The 16,545-nt window shown below is 30.9% G+C and overlaps 1 protein-coding gene across 2 annotated transcripts in view; it reads right to left on the bottom strand.

Annotated features, from left to right (window-relative positions):
- LOC107438276 (serine-rich adhesin for platelets) overlaps positions 1 to 16,545 on the bottom strand; it is a 69,916-nt gene that overhangs the window by 31,543 nt on the left and 21,828 nt on the right. For both annotated transcript variants that reach the window (XM_043049694.2, XM_071177221.1), the window contains exons 2-3: positions 11,481 to 11,611; positions 876 to 1,082 (exon numbers count right to left, since the gene is read on the bottom strand). In XM_043049694.2, the coding sequence (XP_042905628.1) occupies positions 876 to 1,053 (178 nt within the window). In that variant the 5' untranslated portion in view covers positions 1,054 to 1,082; positions 11,481 to 11,611. The remainder of the gene's footprint in view (positions 1 to 875; positions 1,083 to 11,480; positions 11,612 to 16,545) is intronic.

Genomic DNA, 16,545 nt, shown 5'->3' with positions numbered 1-16,545 from the left:
TTTTTTATCTCTCCTTGGCCCTTTTCATCCTCAATAGTGATCAATCCTGATCTGAATTGATCACTATTGAGGTTTAATTAATTACACATTTATTATTTTTTTTGCACTTAAATATTAATTTGAGAATCTTAACATAAATTGTGTTTAAACTTAATTTTTTTAAACTACGTAGGAAAGTTCGAACAGACTAATCTTAAAATACATTTTTTAGAATCCTTGTCAAAAATGTGCACAGATAAGGGATGTCCAATTAATATTTTAGCGATGACAAAATAAAAAATATATTCGAAAATTAACAAAGAACTTCTGAGGAAGGCTGTGAACCTGTTAAGGAACAGAGAGAATCTAAAAGATGATTATTAGAAAGTACATCTTCAAGCAATCAAACTGGTTTTGATTTTTTTCTCCCGGCCTTTCTAACTTCTAGCTTTTCAGGAAGTTTTTCTGTTTCTTCATCGCATAAATACTAATTTGTGACACCTAATGTTCAATGTACTTTTTTTAATACTTCATTTTTAGCAAGGATTTTAAAAATTAATAACAAGGACCGTGGTTATCCAATATCCTATATATTAAAGGCGGTTACAACGGTACACCTTTCATGCGTACTCGATGTTGAGGAAGCTTATTAAACAATAATGTTACATACCAACATCGGCCACCAGACTTCCAGTTTTTCCATCGCATAAATACTAATTTATGACACGTTATGTTCAATGTACTTTTTTCAATACTTTATTTTAAACTAGGATTTTAAAAATTAATTTCAAGGACCGTAGTTATCCAATATCCTATATATTAAAGGCGGTTACAACGGAACACCTTTCATACGTACTCGATGTTAAAGAAGCTTATTAAACAATAATGTTACATACCAACATCTGCCACCAGACTTCCAGGCTCGAGATCAAGTAGAAATTGTTTGACCCTAGGCCATGGTCTGTAGCGTGTGTCCGTAAAGTGGGAGGCAATCTGGTCATAGACATCGTGGACATACGCCTTTTCGAGTGCCAGGGATCGAGCCTGCCTCTCTTCTTGATTGTCCCCCGACATGGCGACCTCCTGCTCACGTCATACCTATTCTATAAACAACAAGATTCACTATGTTTACAAGAACATCAGTTGAGGAACTTATTTGAATTGTGGGCTACCAACTTCACTTTCGAAAACAAAGTAGTTAACCTCAATTATGTCACTCATGGACTGCTATTGTGGCACAACTAAAAAAACACGCGTTTTGCACTAAGAACATGTGTAAGTATGAAAATACACATTCCTTCAGCAGAAATACTAGCACAACTCATAATTCAACTTGAATGTAATCTTCGTTTAAGCAAACTAAAGCATTTTCCTTAGCAATGAAAACTTAAAACCCACTTATCTCATAACTTGATTTTTTGAGTTGTGCCGCTATTGCAAGCCCATGAGCTATGTATTCTTATTAGTTTAATTATTAAAAAAGTGAATAACTATTTCGAAAACTAGTAATCCCTACCAATAATACACTAATTAAAGATAAATCAGATATTTTACTGGTATACAAAATTTTTTAGAGTATTGATCTAAATTTAATATATTTTGTTTTTTACAAAAACAAAACTATATATTGTATACCATTAGGCAGTCCATTTAAAGTATAGTTTCAAGATTATTGGTAAAGAAATTAGCCCTTTAGTTCAGTTGATTTTTCTAATACTTTCGTTTTAAAAAAACATTGTAAATGGATAATTTCAGAACACAATATATTAACTACCTATTTACAGAAGTTGGACAAAAACGTGGAAATATTTCTATACTAATTCTTTTTATGTAATCTTTCGTTTAGCAGAAGAAGAAAAATATTTTGGAAGATTTTACGTGATAAAACTATTGACACAATTTGAAAGTCGTGTTCAGAGGCTTTCAGAAATGGTGTCTTTTTTTACCCATGCAAAATTCGAATCGACAAAATGAGAAGAACAGTGACTAACTTATTTCAAGCTTTAATACCAGCAAACTTGAAATCATTATATAGGATTGCGATATTTATATGGGAATGCTTTTAATGAAGAATAAAACGGAGAGAAATTAAAGACATATGAAAAAAAGGGGGGAAAGTTAATGTATAATAGTTAATGTATAATGTAAAGGGGAATAAGTAATAAGTAAAAAAATAACAAACATCAGTTAAAAAAAAAAGATAAAACTTTATTTAAAAACCAGAAAAAAAGATATAATCTTTTCATAAGCCCACACGATTATATCCGCAAATACTCTGTTTTACGGATATAATCGTGTGGGCTGATAAAAAGATTATATCTTTTTTTCCGGCTTTTTTTCCCGGTTTTTAAGTAAAATTTTATCCCCCTTTTTTTTTTAAACTGTTGTTTGTTATTTTTTTACTTATTACTTATTATTTCCCCCTTTTTTCATATGTCTTTAATTTCTCTTTGTTTTATTCTTCATTTTGAACTTATCTAATGGGTTCTGTTTACTTGCAGCTTAAGCGCAATAAATGAAACTTATTGTTTTTCTTAACTTTCTNATGCATTAAATTACCGGATGATTTCTGCACAATCATTGATTCACCAGATGCTCTCATTAACCTAATATTTCCCGATGTACACACACAATACATTCATCATCAGTGGCTGGTAGAAAGGTGATTTTAGCAAAAAATGTGTACGTCAACGAATTGAATCTGAAGATACAACAGTTATTGCCAGGTAAGTTGGTGACATATAAATCCGTAGCTTCCACCGCTAAGCCAATCCTGTGCGGCTTATAATAACAGAACTACATCATTGTTATCATTGTTGTATTCAGCTTGAGTAATTCAGTCGTAAGCCATAATACGTTATCAAAAGGTTTATTTAAAGGTAGGTTGGTGGTTATAACAGTTCACATCCCCACTCCACAAGGACAAAGCTCCGGATGGTTCCGGCTGATGCTTTAGTGAACACGTTAATCAGCAAGAGACAGGCGAAAACCATCGGTCTCGCATGAAATACTAACAGAGAATGATGTAATTAGGTCCCAGTCGTACATACTTTATAACTTTACGCATTATGGAAAATCATTTAATGCTTCCTAATATGGAAGTGAAAGAGGGACAAGATTCTAAAAATAACTCCTCCTTTGAAATATAAATCTAATTATAATTCAATGGTATGTTTTCAGCCTTGAAGTCCCAAATAAGAATTTCTACACCTATTCTTTACCAAAGACATTTAATGAAAACAAAAGAGTTTTAATGTAATGTTGTGATTAATACAAAAGTATTTAGAATTTTTGTATTATATATATATACCCCATAAAAACTAAAAACCTCTGTCTCCCTTATTATCCGAATTACTAAGGATATCTTATATTTAATTAGTTTTCTAGTAAGTCGAAACTAGAAGCAGGAGGATCAAATATTCTTAAAAGGCCCTAAGGATATACCGGTGTATTGATTCTTCCCATTTTTCCCTTTCCCCAGTAATAAATCCTTCTGCAAGTTTATTGATGTGGTTCTCAAGCTGAAATAGCTGCATGTTACGTCTCAATCAATGTGAGTGATATATCAGCTATAAAGCAAATATATATAATATATACCCATTAGTAATCAGAAGTAGAATTATTTTTTTGAGAGGCAGAGACCAACTCTTTTTTTTTATTTCCTTGAGTCGCATACTGAGAAAAGATTTAGGGTAACTGCATATTAATATGTTATATGGGGTCACCACTCTTAATATATGAAGAGCTTAGTGGAAGAACCTGGTCACTGACATTTTAAATAAAATTCTGATTTTTTGGGAAAAGTTCTTATTTTCGTGTTAATACATTGTTCACATACATACATAAAAAGTAATACATACATAGCAGACATGTAATACATACATAAAAAGTTCTTATTTACATTGCTAAATCTATTTTTCCGAAAATACTCAGTGGAAGAACAAGGTTAGTAAGTTGGCAACAAATAGCCACCAAACAACCCTAGAAAATCACTCACTAGGAATCAAACGCTAAAATGCCTGGAGTTAAAATACTTTGGATATATATATATATATATATATATATATATATACAGTCAAACCCTGTTATAGTGAACGTGGTTTAAAGTGAACTCCCGGATATAATGAACGAAATGTTCGCTCCCGCTACATAATATATATATATTTGCCAACAATTTAAAAATGTAAAATTAATATCTTGTGGAAAAATTGGCAGCTATTCAGCCTAAGGCAGAGTTTTTTTCAAAGTGTGGTACGCGTACCTCCAGGGGTACGGGAACAGTTTAGCGGAGGTGCGCGTTCTAATGCGAAATATCTTGCTACAAAGGAAAATTTCAAAAAAATTTATTTAAAAATAAAGCTAGCCATGAAAATTTACGATTATGTATTTTTCTATTGGCTATTTTTCGCAGAGTTAACAGTTAATTATTAGTGGTATCAACAGCCAGTTGTAATTTTTAACTTTTGTGCAATTTTTTTATAGTAAAAAATACATTCATTTTTTTATTAGTGGTACGAAAAATTTAGAAAGGGTACACAAAAGTCATAAGTTTGGAAAACACTGGCCTAAGGCATAGAATAAATTGAGTCTGCAGATTGAAAAGCAATTAATCATACTAGAACGTTATTTCCCAGAAGAAGTGGTCCATGTCAAAGCTTGTTTTATCTGCATTAACCCCTTGGGGACGGGTGATTCATAAAAGCATTTGCACAAAATCAGACTCAGGATGTAATTAAATAAAAAACGATAACTAAAATGTAGTCGTTGCTAATTTTACAGACTTACTTTGCTTTTACTTTAATTATTGTTAGGTTAATCATATATATAATCAATGTTAGCTCAAAGTATAACTAAACAATTTTATTTCGAACTAAAGTAATGGTGAATTAAATAAATCAAACAATTAACCGTTCACAACAAAACCGTTCACAAAAAAATTGCTAAAGAACTACTTTGGTTACCGGTTTTATCTTTTAACCCTGATTGATACGGTTTAATGCTGGCACGTATTTGTGACAGTTGGCGCGAAAGGGTTAAAGCATGAATAAATGTAAATTCAGGCACATCAAGAGTAAATCATGAAATTTCAAACACAGATTTTTTTTCTTTCAAAATGCTAATAAATTATAACAGGATTACGTGCTAGGGAAGTGAACCTGTCATAATTTCTTCGCATTTTAATATTTTGAAGGAAAAAAATCAACGTCTAAGACTTCATAGTTTACTTTAAGTTTACATGCTTTTTTTTTTCAAAACTTTAAATTTTTAAATGCCAAAGGAGGTGAAACAGAATTTGTCATGAAAAGTTTCTCCTCGTTATAGTGTCCTCTAAATAAGAATAGCAAAATGCTAAGCTGCTAATAACGGAAAAACAAAAAATGTACGCTACTTTTAATTTATTTCCATGGTATTGTAATGCAATGACATTCGTTTCATTGCAATTACAATTTACAAACAACCGTTTTGCAATAGAAAATAAAAATTAAATTAAATAAATAAATAAAGCACAAGTTGTATTAAAATATAAACTTACTCGAGCTTAAGTATTTAAACGAAAGTTTAGATTTTGTCACATGGAAAATATTTATGTCTATTCTTATTGCTTGTTTCATGTTAGCAGGGTTATAAACACGTGTATATGAGCTAATATTCTCGAATATCACATGAACGACGCATGTTATGAGTCATGGCCAACAAGAGAGAAAAATACATAAATAAAAGAAAAAGGTAACTAGAGCTGCCAAAACGTGATAAAACCAAATGAACAATACCCAGATTCTAATTGACTATTCACCTAAGCATAGAGCTCAACTAAATCCCCGTTTGAAACATAATTAAATTCGCAAAGGACTGCACATTTAGAAGACTACACGAAGTCTGAGTAAATAATTTTAAATGGAACCAATGCATTATCTATATAAATCTAAATCTAATGAGGGTGTTGCAGTTTTCCATTGTCGTTGGCGCATTTTTATTGCCCAGAAAATTACATGGTTGGGTTCAGTTTTCTCACATTAATTTTCATATTGGTTTGGTTAAAATATCAGCATAAAATTATACATAATTATATTATTATATTAGTAGTATTGGTCAGCATAAAATTCATGTCATAAGGTTATTATTTTCCTATAAATATTTCTGTATCCCTAATTTAAAGGTATTACCTGTACTGTTATTATTACGTTTTTTATTTTGTTTGTTTTCAAAGAGAATTGCTTTTTATTATTATTATCATAACGCAATTCTACGTTACATTTTAAGATAAAGTTACTTAAATCAGTCTCCATAATCTCATTAACCGTTTAACAATTATTATTTTTTGGGAAAATTACATTATACCATTATGAATCACAGTTAAGGAGATTCGTTAAATGATTTAGAACATAACTTTCAGCTTCACGCACAAAGTGATGAAAGCAAAAATTGTATTTAAAACACATCCGTCCGTTTGGTAAGAAAAAATATTAAATTATAGTTGAGAACTAACCAAATTTGTTATTAGGTGTAGTTAAATATTGGGCGTGAAGATTCACATTTTGATAATACAAAAAAATATTTTTTAATTAAAAATTGTGAATTTGATTTTAATTCATAAAGCATACAACATAGGGCTAACATCACATCGAATAAAAAGCCTCCGAGGTTGTTGCAAACACATACGTTCTTTTGTCGACATTTTCATAAATGTTTCTGAATTTCGTTGATACAGCGCTCAATTATCTCCTTNAAATAAAAGAAAAAGGTAACTAGAGCTGCCAAAACGTGATAAAACCAAATGAACAATACCCAGATTCTAATTGACTATTCACCTAAGCATAGAGCTCAACTAAATCCCCGTTTGAAACATAATTAAATTCGCAAAGGACTGCACATTTAGAAGACTACACGAAGTCTGAGTAAATAATTTTAAATGGAACCAATGCATTATCTATATAAATCTAAATCTAATGAGGGTGTTGCAGTTTTCCATTGTCGTTGGCGCATTTTTATTGCCCAGAAAATTACATGGTTGGGTTCAGTTTTCTCACATTAATTTTCATATTGGTTTGGTTAAAATATCAGCATAAAATTATATATAATTATATTAGTAGTATTGGTCAGCATAAAGTTCATGTCATAAGGGTATTATTTATTTTCCTGTAAATATTTTTGTATTCCTAATTTAAAGGTATTATCTGTACTGTTATTATTAAGTTTTTTATTTGTTTGTTTTCAAAATTAAGAGTTTAAGAGAATTGATTTTTATTATTATTATCATCATAACGCAATTCTGCGTTACATTTTAAGATAAAGTTATTTAAATCAGTGTATAATCTGATTAACCGTTTAACAATTATTATTTTTTGGGCAAATTACATTAATATACCATTATGAATCACAGTTAAGGAGATATTAAGCAAAAATATTAAATTATAGTTGATAACTAACCAAATTTGTTATTAGGTGTAGTTAAATATTGGGCGTGAACACCAGGATATCCCGAAATTCACACAAGATTCACATTTTGGTAAAAAAAACTCATATTTTTTAATTAAAAATTGTGAATTTGATTTTAATTCATAAAGCATACTACAAAGGGCTAAGGCTTTTTTACCCTAAAGCCTTAACTGTTCTGTTGTATTTTCGTTTCGTTAACAACATTCTATAGTTCAAGGCAAAATCAAACTGAACTAATTAAAAATTTCACAAAATTATTTTTTATTCACCATTTTCAGAAACGTAAGCATCCTTTCCATTGCATTCAGTACTAGCTCTCTTTTTTCTGCGAAAGGTGTACGTGTAAACATGAGTTCGAGATTTGGTAAACATCAAATTTCTCAGTTAATGCTAGTATTTGGATGTCAACATTAAATTCCACCTGGGTGAATGTCGACATTCAATTGCCACTTGGGTAAACGTCCGAATTTTTGTTGTAACCCATTAATTAATATAATTTTTTCGCGCCTGCATTGGAAATTTCGACATATAGCATTGCATGTTTAATATAAAAGTTAGGTTACATTATTTTCCTTTTAATAAGCATTGCATCAGTGTATTCTGAACTTGCTGGTATAAGTGAAAATTATGATATTTAACAAAATTAATTTACTCAACATTCACAATATGCATGATGAATGCCTATATTTGATGATATAAAGTAGAAATAATGAATCTAAATGAATATTTTCGAACGTTTACCAAAACAATTATGCGAATGTCGTTCACCGAGTATGTGAATATCAACATTCACCAAAACAACAAAGCGAATACAGACATTCACCAAATCGACAATGTGAGAATCTATATTCACTGATTATGATTTTCATAGTAAACATCGGCAATAGTTACAAAATTGAACGATTGTAGTTTTGAATGTATTGAATTACATTCAAATAAAAGTTGAAATTTATAAACACAATGAGTGTATATTGAAAGGTAGCACTAACCTGTCAGATATAATAAGCCCTCTATTCTTAGTATACCCTTGAGAGAAGGAAAAGCTTGTTATTGAAGTAAGAGGAATTAGTTTTGGAAGATAAATATCTATGTATTCATTCTTTATACGCTAAAAAAAATATTTCATGAAAAAGTCGTTGTGTTTTTAAAGATTTGTCTAGACTTAGGTAGACAGTAAATGAAGAAAGACAGCTTAAAAAACATTTTGTCTAAAATAAAAAAGCGTAACGCAAATAAAAGGATTATTTTAGCTAGTCTGTCAAGTCTAATACGTGTCACGTGTCAAAGCACTCTATATTTTTTTAAAAGTTTAAATCTTATAAAAAAGCGTAAAATAAGTTGAATCTACATCAGGCATTATTAATTTCTTTTTCTTTTGAAAAGACCTAACTTATACTTATGCTATAAAATTGAATTTGTAAGAATTATAGAATAGAATATTCAATTTAAGGGGGGACAACACAGTAAAATTTAAAAGAAAAATTAGAAAAAAATGTATTGCGTTTTTTGTCAGTTAATACTTTTATGATTATTGTATCAAAATATTGAATTGATTTATGGGAAAAGGGTATAAGTTACAACTGGCCGCATTGTTGCATGTATGATCCCGTTGACATTTTGTCGGCTTAGTTGATAAATGGATTTTCTCACTCCCATCAAAACATTTAAGTTAAGTACTATCATTTTAACTATTTTATTGGAATAATTTGTCTAAGTTATGTAAAAAAAATAATTAACAGTACCTTCAATGTACGATAAATAGTTAAAATTGCAACTTATTTAGCTGTAAAATTTTTAAAAAAAGGTTGCAAGGAGTTATTGACAGTTACTGTATTACTAGGATTAGGAAAATTAAGACATTAATTAGTAATAAGTAGCCAAAAAATACGTCCAGTAGCCAAAAAATAAGCTCAAAATAAAGATGACCGCAGAATTTTGGCTGGTACTCTAAAAAAATATGAGGCGTCGCATGACGGTAAATTGACTAGAAAAAAGGCTAGACTTGTACTTGACTGCTGAAAAAGATGGAGAAAAAATATCTTATGGAGCGTAGCATGAGGGTAAATAGGCAAGAAAAAAGGCTAGACTTGTACTTGACTGCTGAAAAAGATGGAGAAGAAGCATCTTACAGACCGTCGCATGAGGGTAAATAGACAAGAAAAAAGGCTAGATTTGTACTTGACTACTGAAAAAGATGGAGAAGAAGCATCTTATGGAGCGTCGCATGAGGGTAAATAGGCAAGAAAAAAGGCTAGACTTGTACTTGACTGCTGAAAAAGATGGAGAAGAAGCATCCTATGGAGCGTCGCATGAGGGTAAATAGGCAAGAAAAAAAGCTATACTTGTACTTGACTGCTGAAAATGATGGAGAAGAAGCATCTTATGGAGCGTCGCATGAGGGTAAATAGACAAGAAAAAAGGCTAGATTTGTACTTGACTACTGAAAAAGATGGAGAAGAAGCATCGTACAGAGCGTCGCATGAGGGTAAATAGACAAGAAAAAAAAAGGCTAGACTTGTACTTGACTGCTGAAAAAGATGGAGAAGAAGCATCTTATAGAGCGTCGCATGAGGGTAAATAGACAAGAAAAAAGGGTAGACTTGTACTTGACTGCTGAAAAAGATGGAGAAGAAGCATGTTATGGAGCGTCGCATGAGGGTAAATAGACAAGAAAAAAGGCTAGACTTGTACTTGACTGCTGAAAAGATGGAGAAGAAGCATCTTATGGAGCATCGCATGAGGGTAAATAGACAAGAAAAAAGGCTAGATTTGTACTTGACTACTGAAAAAGATGGAGAAGAAGCATCTTACAGAGCGTCGCATGAGGGTAAATAGACAAAAAAAAAAAGGCTAGACTTGTACTTGACTGCTGAAAAAGATGGAGAAGAAGCATCTTATGGAGCGTCGCATGAGGGTAAATAGACAAGAAAGAAAAAAAGAAGAAAAAAAAAGCTAGACTCTGTAGCGTTGAGGTACACAGCCGAGGTTATTTTGCAATTACTGCGCAGTTCAGAATCTTCGTACGTGAACGTGTGTTTTGCTATGGAAAAGTGTAAAATAGAGAGATTTTGCACTTCAAGAAGTATAATGTGCGCTCCCGTACCTAGGCTTTGTGCAACCTCTGTAGAGGATCGAGGTTGTTTCGTGCTAACCTCTCCACTGCTTTATGTAACTTGTACTTGCGTGAAAGGTCAGGAGGCTCCCTGAAAATCTAAATGTCTTATTCTTTCACGTTTACGCTAACTTAGAACTTTTTATGTATAGTTCGTTCACCAGGAGTTGAGACTTGGCTCCACCTCCTCGGACGCAGAGTTCATTTCAGCGCGGGGGAGTAAGAGGAAAAACATATCCGTTGTTGAAATTGAGACAACCCATAATTTGCGCCAAACACAGAAAGTGAATTCTTTTTCACTTACTTTGCTTTATCATCTGCTAATATACCTTTTGTTACACTAGCTAATTAAATATAGTTTAAATTTAAAAACTGTTGTTCTCCCAGCGAAATGTCTCATAAAGGACAAACTATTCACTCAAAAGAAAGAAATATAAAAAAAAAATAGTGTAAAATATCATCAAATTTATGAAATATTCATTGTTAAAAAAATGCACATAAAGTTTGCGAAATAAATATTTTTGCCAAACGATTGCCAAATAGCACCATTGTTCAGGATTGCTCACAACCTTCTCCCAAAAATAGCGAAATAGTATCGTCGTATACCACGTGATGAAGGCGGAGCCAAGTGCCAACTCCTGGTGAACGAGCTATAACTACGACTGCACAACACACGTTTGTGAGCAAGAGTAAGTGTAAAATGTCACGAAACTTTTGCTAATGCTCGTTACCAACAAGAAACTCGAAATTAACTTTCTTTTCTCCTCCTGAAAATAGAATTTCCTTGAAATTATTCAATAAAAAATTTAGTCTGTAAACTGAAATAGTTAAAAAAGTTATCTATTTTGACGATATTGCCTAAAAGTTTACAATCAAAACTCACGAATAAACGATGAAAAATTTCAGTTCGTCATAGTCTTAAATTTTAATATAAACTGAATGTAAAACTTACCTTTCTTATATCCATGTATTTTTAAGAGCCATGGAGTAATCACTTGATTTCTCCCTTCTTCAATTGTTACCGCAGTCATCATTTGCCTCACACAAAGAACTCTCTTCAGTGTTTGAGTTCACATAGATATACTACAAATACATAATAAAGTAAGTAATAAGTTTGTACAACCTACGTCAGTTTTCAAATGAAACAAAACATTTTAGTTATACTTTTGAATAAATCAACAATGATATAAATTTTTTATTAAATTAAAATCTGTACACGTTTTTTTTTATTAAATTAACAATGCAATTTCTTTAATAAATCAACAATTATACAAAAGAAATGACATTAAGTTAACATTTTAAAAAACTTTGAATAAAGTAACAATCTCACATAATTTTTGATTAAAGTAACAATCTTAAATAATCGATGATTAAATGAACAACTAAATACTTTAATACATTTTTTTAACTAAATAAACAATTTTTCAGATAAATTCCCTATTATTTAAATTTTCTTCCCTTTTTTTCTAGACACACGAAAACAAATATGATGTCCTTGATAAATAGTGCGTGTCTTCCCAACTTTACCTCCCCCACAAAAAAAAACTAAAAACAAAAATAAATAAATTAACAAACTAAATGGCTAAACTCCCTGTTCTCCAGTCCTCAGAACTACTTTCGCAGCTCCTTTTAAATTGCTCGCTTCACTCGCTCATTAACCCCTTTACTTGTGCGCTCGAGTTAATTCGAGCGCGCTAATCAGGTCAAACTGTGCTCACTCGAGTAGTGAGATAATTCGAGCGGCGTTGTATGCTGCTATAATTTTTCACACTAGAATATAATCGGGAATTGAAAATAACAATGTGAGAGCTAAGAAAAAAAAATCGTTTTATTGATATATATCATTTACATAGGATTGTAAGCTATATAACACTTATTTATTTAAGAATGAAATATACAGAGATACCAACTTGCTCCTGCCAACAACTATATATTTTAAAGTGGTAGTTTATCAATTGTGATTCTTGGTTTAATAAATTCAATTTAGTAAATTTTTATCCACCACTATATCTAAATAATTCGTAGGCATCTATAATTCACCACATCACGGAACTAATGCAGAGATGCCAACTGCTCCGGACACGCCAAAATAATTAAAAAAACGGTAAATAAATACAAAGTATATTTTGCAAATATTTGATTATTTTTGCTTACTTTTTAAAAGTTACAGCATGACATAAGTACCATACAGTGGGGAATTATATAAGACTACGAATTACTTAGAAATAGTGGTGGATAAAAATCTACTAAATTGAATTTGTTAAACCAAGAATCACAATTGATAAACTATCACTTTAAAATATATATTTGCTGTCCGGAGTAAGTTGGCATCTCTGCTAATGTCATGCTACATGATATATTTTTTAAAAAGCAAGCAAAAATAGTCAAATATTTGCAAAATTTACTTTTTAGTTATTTATCGTTATTTTTAATTATTTTGGATTTGTCTGGAGCAGTTGGCATCTCTGAATATAACCTTTTTCCACGGAACAAAAGCGCAGTATATCAAAATTGTCCACCAAGAGAAAAGACAATGTTCTTAAATGTGTTTTTTTACATAAAAAAAAGATTTTTTGGGCCGTTTTTTTTTCTCAAAAAATATGTGCGTTAAGGGGTTAATTACTTATCTTTTCTAATCTACTTTTGCATGCATGCAAATACCCTTTTTTCCCATGCAAAGTTCGGATTGACCAAAATGAGCAATAGAAGTTAATAAGTTCTTTTCAGCTTTTATGCCAGCAATTTTGAAACCATTCCATAGGATTGCGAAGTTTAGATAAGGATGCTTTTTTTATTATAGTGGAATTGAGAAAGGAAATTGGCTTTTAGCTTCCTACGTTCATTTTGGTCGACCCAAATTTGATTGGGTAAAAAGGGCATCATTTCTAAAAGTTTTAAGTATGATCTTTCAAATTCGTGCCAACTTTTTTGCCCTGCAAAGCCTTCCAAAACAATTGCTGCTAAAAGAAGTAACGTTTACATAATGTTAAGTATAGAAGTGATTCCACTATTTTGATCAACCTTTGTTCAGCTTGTTCCAGGTTTCGTTGTCCACGCATGAAACTAATTTTCATTGTGAAAATTTGCAAACATGTACATTCAAGTGTTCATGCTTAAAACTGCTCACTCATTTGATATTTCAGCTCCTTGTTGCCAACACGATAAAGAAATGTTTAAAAACAATTTTCGATATACATAAGCATTAGTTTTTATATAGTCTGATCTATGTGTTGCAGATTGATTCAGTGGCGAATTGGTGCATAGAATAAAGAAACCGTATTTGATAACAAAGAAATTTAATAATAGTAAACAATAAAACAACAGTATGATGGTACGATAATTTTAGGGCTTTCCAATAAGCCATCCATTACTTGCCACACAAGTGATACAGGATTACTGTGAGTGATTACAACGCCTTCTTTTGGTCTTAACACCACGTTCCTTAACAATGTGATAACAATTATAAATTCTTTCGCACTTTTGAGATAGTTCATTTCAGATAAATGACAATTAGTTCCATCTTCAACTTTTTTCGTTTATCTACTTGATACATTATAGCAATATTTATGGTCCGGCATTAATGGATTAACGAGGCAACCAACTTTCACTGTCTTTTGAGACAATATATTTTCTTTGTAAAGTTGATTTTAAATTATTTTCCACACACCACCTCATGTATATGATTCATAAGTTTATGAATTGTCATTTTGTTGAAGCTGGCAACTTCTACGATTTTTCAAAGAAGCTTTTATATAAGGTAAAGTAAAATTGGAATTTACACTATAAATAGTTTTTTTTTTAAATTTATTTTTTGTCGGCTACTTGAATTAACCAACGATGTGTAGTAAATCTTTAACATGCATGTTTAAATTACTTAAACGTAGTTATAATATATCGTAGTTATAACGATAGTTATAATCATTTAATATGAAAATTATTAAAACAAAAGTCAAGTATGAATTTGGCTAACAAAAGTCAAGTATGAATGTGGAATGTGGTTAATTGCAAAAATGCAATCTTCTGACAAATCCAGATGAGTTTTGCAGGAAGGCAGCTCTTTTGTGGTGAAGCTTTCAAAATGTTGGCAAAATTATCAAAAATTTAGGAATCTTTAGTCTTTAATTATCTACCACTCTGTGAAATATTTTACAAAAAGTGCAGTAGTTGGCAGCCTTGACTTAAGAGCTACAATGATTAGCGATGAGAGCTACATATAGAAATAATGCAAAAACATATAGTGGCTAGTAGGGAGGCCACATACAGGAAAAATTTGAAAAGTGGTGACAAATGTTTCATGAGACTGTTCAAAATTTTAGAAGTTTTTATTTTAATTCATTTTCAAGAAATTTCTTGGACTGTACTAACATAAATATTTAATTTACAAATAATTTTTGGGTTCTAAGAAGGAAACACGATGTTTCCTTCTAAAACATCGTGTTTCCTTTATCTTTTAAATTTCTCCAAACTGCAACCACCCTGTTTCGTTATGCATTTTTAGCTATCTTTCTTTTTCTTCTTTTCAATGAAAGTCAAAGTTTCAAACCTAAACAATACTTTCTCTTAAATAACATTTTGTGGCAATCTCTATTGTGTCATTTTTTTATTTCTTAAAGAAATTGAAGAAAAAAAATGGAGAAATTCACCATCTTTTTCTTTAATAAGTCCTTCAATTTTTTTTATCCATCTTGCTTTGCTGTTTGCGAACAAATCTCTTTTCTTTTGGAATCAAATTTCTCAAAGGAATTTAAAAAATGGAATAACATCATTAAAAATACGTTTTTTTTAGAAAAAGAAAGCTTCATCGAGCGATTTCCTTTTAAAAGAAATTCAGTTAGAACCAGGAAATATTTATTTATAGAAATTTCCTAATGCAGGAAAAAAATCAATGCAATGAAATTAAAAAAAAAGATGATACAGTTTGAAGGGAAATAACAAAATAATTAAAATAAATCAAAGAGTAATAAAATAAAGAAGAATCACGTACATTTACGTACGCCAATTTTTTAAACTGGATCAATGAAATATATGGAACGAAAAATAACATTGGTATTTCCAAAGATCTTCTAGGTAAGCAATTCGGAGCTTCCCATCAATCTAACAATTGTTAGGTAATATATCCTTTGGAAAATGCTGCATCAACCAAAAGAAAAAGGTCTTAGGTCTTTCAAATAAAATAACACAATTCGGGAACGAAAATACGAGCAAATTTGTAACAAAAATTATGTTAATAATAAATTTTACATTGAAGATTTTTTTTTAACATGATTTTATATATTGCTTGAAATCGTATTTTAGCCTCATTTAAACGATATTAAAATTTTAGCACTGTATTATAAGAAATAAGCAACAAATTTTATTTTTGAAAATAAATTTTAGCTTCTTATTCACTTATAACATTCACAGTGCTATCAACTGGGCTACCGACATAGATGGGATAGGGGCCCAGCTCCATTATCAAGACAAGATAAGACCAATTTTTTGGTAGTAAGGCTCTTAAAACATTGGCAAAATTACCAAGAAATTCTAAAAACTTTGGTTTTTAAATGACTACCACTCCATAAAACATTTTGCAAAAAGCGTAGTAGCTGGAAAGCCTGGATTTGTATAGGTGGAAAATATTTCTTATATTATAACCTATATAGCTTATTTTATATAACAGTCGAAACCACGAAAACCACCTAATCACACAGTCGATTTGGTAAATGTTCGAAACATATACTAGGTCTGGTTCAGTGCCACTGCCCGGTATGCCTTACATCAATGCTTCATTAAGGTTCAGTGCCATTACACGGTATACACTACACTGATGTTTTTTTCCAAGGTTCAGTGCCACCGCCCGATATACACTTGCCTGGTACTCCAAACACTGATGTTTCTCCTAATCTATCCTCAACAGATATTAAAATATCGAATAAATATAATAATATCAACGAATAAATTCATATCAAATCTGATATAATAAATATTTAGGACCAAAGCGAATATGAGATTGTTGACATTATTATATATATATATAT

This window comes from Parasteatoda tepidariorum, chromosome 1, assembly GCF_043381705.1.
Source record: "Parasteatoda tepidariorum isolate YZ-2023 chromosome 1, CAS_Ptep_4.0, whole genome shotgun sequence".
In the NCBI taxonomy this organism is placed as follows: domain Eukaryota; kingdom Metazoa; phylum Arthropoda; class Arachnida; order Araneae; family Theridiidae; genus Parasteatoda; species Parasteatoda tepidariorum.
Note: the sequence above shows the minus strand (reverse complement) of the source record. Positions and strands in the feature narration are given on the sequence as shown.